Below are 4,362 nucleotides of genomic sequence, written 5' to 3'. Positions count from 1 at the left end.
CTTCGAAAAATTCTCAATGAATCTTCGATAATAACCAGCCAATCCTAGGAATTGACGTATTTCGGTCGGTGTCTTTGGTGCACTCCAATTCTTTATGGCCTCGATTTTGGATGGATCAACATGTATGCCTTTCTCGTTGACTATATGTCTGAGAAATTGAACTTCGCGAAGCCAAAATTCGCATTTGGAAAATTTTGCATATAGTTTCTCCTTCTTCAACAACTCAAGAATAGTTCTAAGATGGTGCTCGTGTTCAGCCTTATTTCATGAATATATCAATATATCATCGATAAATACTATCACGAATTTGTCAAGGTGCACACGCGGTTCATTAAGTCCATGAACACCGCTGGTGCATTTGTTAAGCCAAACGACATAACAAGGAACTCGTAATGACCGTAGCGAGTTCGGAATGCCATTTTCGGAACACTTTCTTCTTGAACTCTGAGTTGATGGTATCCTGATCTTAAATCAATCTTCAGATAATAGCTCGATCCTTGAAGTTGATCGAATAAGTCATCAATCCTCGGTAATGGATACCGATTCTTGATCGTGAGTTTATTCAATTCCTGATAGTCTATGCACATCCAAAAACTTCCATCCTTCTTCTTTACAAATAGCACTGTAGTTCCCCAGGGTGAGTAGCTTGGTCTGATGAAACCTTTGTCCAACAACTCTTGAAGTTGTGTGGGCGATTCTTCCATTTCCGAAGGAGCTAATCGGTATGGAGACTTCGCCACAGGTGCGACACCTGGAATTAAGTCTATTCGGAATTCGACTTGTCATTGTGGTGGTAATCCCGGCAAGTCTTCTGAAAAAACTTCAGGGAATTCCTTCACAACCGGGATCTCCTCAAGTTTTAGCTCCTTGGCTTTTTTGTCAACTATGTGCGCTAAGAATGTTATACATCCTTTTCGTAGGCACTTTCGGGCTTTCATACAGGAAATAATTCGTAACGGCATTTCGTTTTTCTCACCATGAACAAGAAGTGTGTCGTTATTAGGAAGGGGAATCCGAATGATTTTTTCGTAACACACGACTTCGACTTGGTTGGTGGATAGCCAATCCATTCCGATTACAATATCAAAACTACCTAGTTGAACGGGTATTAGGTCAACTTTGAATTTTCGTCCTCCTAACTCTAAGGAACATCCTTTAACAATTTTATCGGATTCAATCACTTTTCCATTCGCTAATTCGATAGTGAACGAATTATCTAGTTTAATTGACTTTAGTCCAAGTATATCTTTAAATTCTAAAGATATAAAACTAAAATCTGCACTGGTGTCAAATAAAATAGAAGCAAAATGATCGTTGACAGGGAACATACCGGTGATCACATTTGGATCCTGTCGCGCCTCTTGAGCTCACAGAGGCTCGTCCGCGGCCTTGGTTCTCCTTTGGACAGTCCTTCTTGAAGTGTCCCATATCACCACAATTAAAACAACCTTGGTTCTTCCCTCTTTCGTTTCCATTACCACTGCCTCCTTCTTTCTTACCTTCGTTTCTTTTCCCTTTGTTGTTACTCCAACAACTTTCTGTGCGGTGACCCATCTTCCCGCATTTGTCACACTTGATAGTTCGACAACTACCAGTGTGATGATAACCGCATCGGTTGCACTTAGGTGCATTTCCTACATACCCTTTCGGTTCTGTCTCTGCTGCTGCCACAAATGCTTTACCCGTTTTCTTTATGGGGTTTTCCTTTTTCTTATTGCTTGGTCGAGATCCTTTCCTAAACTGAGAGAATTTCCACTTGTTGTCATGTGACACGGATTCCACTTGTTTTTCCTTTGTTTTCTCGGTACCTTTCTTTTCAATTTTGTTCATTCTCTTTGCTTCCTCAGTAAGGCTTACGGAGATTGTGATGGCCTCTGTGACTATCGTGGGATGCGACGATGTAACCATGCTTCGAATCTGGGGTGCTAATCTCCAAATGTATCGTTCGACTCGTTTAAACTCAAGGGTTACCATATAAGGAACTACTCGTGAAAGGTCGTGGAATCGTTGGGTGTACCCATAGATATCTGGTCCATCCATCATCAAATTCCAAAGATCTGTTTCCAACATTTGCAACTCCACCCTCGAATAATATTTCTCTCTCAGCATATCCTTCAACCTATCCCACGTGATAGCATAAGCTGATGCATCTCCCAAAGTTTGTACTTGTAGATTCCACCATGACAAGGCTTTCTGTCACACCCCAACCGATGGCGGAAACATCGGGGTGCGAGCACTAAGCGTTCAGATAGCTCACGAGAATCCATAACACTAGATATTTCAATAGTAATTAGATTGATTTCATGCAATAGTTGTCTAACATATTCAACATCAACATAGAACGACAAGTATCAAACAGGACATCAAACATCAACATTGTTCAGAATTTAAATCGATTAACTAGGTGAGTTTCTAAGCTTCATCCTAGCTTGATTCCATGATTTCCAGCATCCTATCAGCCTGCAACATGTATTAAAATATCAATACAAAAGTATTGGCGAGTATACAAGTTTGAATAATAGAATAATAGATTAAAACAACTCATATCCATATGTAAATGTAACAAAATAGTTCCAGCCATGCTAGTGTTCGCAATCCACAAGTGATAGCCCAAGTATCCCGATGCTTTGTTGTTTACCCAAGACTCAAGGTAAACTAGAATCCTCCTGACAATACCCCCGAGAATGATGGGGAGGTGCATCTCCTATAGCGCTACTATTGTTAAGGCGGAACTACACACCCTGGATTAAACGTTCACATAGCACAAATAGAATACAAGAATCAAGAATCACAAGTTTCACATACACATAGGATAGAGTTTAGATTTCAAAGATTCAAGTTTAAGTTTCATAGAATACATGTTGCACCCCAAAGTTTAAAGTAAAAAGGGGATCGAGTATACTCACGGTGATTGCTTAACAGTTAAGACCGTTATTGGATCAAAAGGAGCTCTTTTAGTATTAACCTGATTAGATTACAACATATAAGAGTCAAGCAGAATAACGAGATTTCGCAAAGTGTCAGACCAGTCATTAGATCGGATGGCTGTTCGATCGGATGGCTGTCCGATCGGACTGCCATTCGATTGGGTGACTAGTGTGTGAGTGGGATGGGTGGCAATTCGATAGGATGGCCATCCGATCGGATTGCCACTCGATCCGAGTGTCAAGTGTTGCTAAGTGTTTTGGTTAGTATGATAGGATGGCTGTTCGATCGGATGGCTATCCGATCGGATTGCCATTCGATCAAGGGTTTCAAAGTTTCAAGTTTCTGAAAAAGTTTCTAAGTGTTGAAAGATTTTTATGCACATGCTACACTGATCGAATGGCAGTTCGATCGGATGGCTATCCGATCGGATTGCCATTCGACGATGGTAGTTTTCAAAGTTTTAAAGTTCAAGTGTTTAAGGCTATGAGGCAAATGTCACCTGATCGAGTGGTTGTTCGATTGGATGGTTATCCGATGAGATTGCCACTCGACCGAGTGCTCTTTGTCTAGTTTGTAACTTGTAAAGTTTCAAAGTTTTTTTAGATTAACGATCACAGAACGGTACGCACTGAGACAACGGGAAACTCATCATCACACAGCTGTTCTGATCGGATGGGAATCACCCCTGTCCGATCAGTCGTCTGTTCATAACGAGTTTATGTCGGAATCCGTACTATGGTCGTCTTTTCCGGCAACAATCTGTTTCCAAAACAACTCCAGACTACTCATCCAGTCCATAGTCCATTTAGACCCGGATTCCACCGTTTAAAGCGAGAGATTGAAGAAAAGATGAAGAAAATTTGAGTTTTATTATGAAAAATCCTAGATCTAGCTTAGATTCGGTGCAAAACTCATGGAATTCCTTAGATCTGAGCTAGATCTTACCAGGAATGACATCATATAGCAGTTTGTACAAACCACCATGATGACATCATCCTCAAGAACTCAGATCTAAGAGATTTCACGGTGAAAAGTGAGATTTCAAAGGAGAATCTCGTAGAGAATGATGTGTAGATCAAGGTTGTACAAAGATCTAGTGTAAAACGTACTGGAATCGCCGAGAAATCAAAGAAAAGTGGTGTGCGTGCGTCTGGTCGAGTGAGGCTGTCACATCAATGAGAATAGTGGTGTGACAGGCCTATTTATAGTGTGTGAGGGAGGCTAAGGCGGTGTGCACGGATCGGATGGCTGTTCGATCGAGTGGCCATCCGATCGGTTGGTCATCCGATCGGATTGCCACTTGGTCAATCCCATCCTGTCCGCGTTCCCGTCTTTGATTCGTTTTGCGAGTTAGATTAAGCGTTGCGTATTATTGGGTAATAGAATAACTAGATTATAGCTATAACACAACAAGTTTTCAAGGTTTCATAGTTT

At 41.1% G+C, this 4,362-nt stretch overlaps 1 protein-coding gene across 1 annotated transcript; it reads right to left on the bottom strand.

The window, feature by feature from the left end:
• Positions 1-782: 782 nt before the first annotated feature.
• On the bottom strand, positions 783-1,908 carry LOC110869536. The gene is made up of 2 exons (XM_022118778.1): positions 1,331-1,908; positions 783-1,281 (listed from the first exon to the last, which is right to left on the bottom strand). The coding sequence occupies exons 1-2, from the start codon at positions 1,906-1,908 to the stop codon at positions 783-785; spliced, it is 1,077 nt and encodes a 358-aa protein (XP_021974470.1).
• Positions 1,909-4,362: the final 2,454 nt, after the last annotated feature.

The sequence above is a fragment of the Helianthus annuus genome, chromosome 8 (genome assembly GCF_002127325.2).
Source record: "Helianthus annuus cultivar XRQ/B chromosome 8, HanXRQr2.0-SUNRISE, whole genome shotgun sequence".
In the NCBI taxonomy this organism is placed as follows: Eukaryota; Viridiplantae; Streptophyta; class Magnoliopsida; order Asterales; family Asteraceae; genus Helianthus; species Helianthus annuus.
Note: the sequence above shows the minus strand (reverse complement) of the source record. Positions and strands in the feature narration are given on the sequence as shown.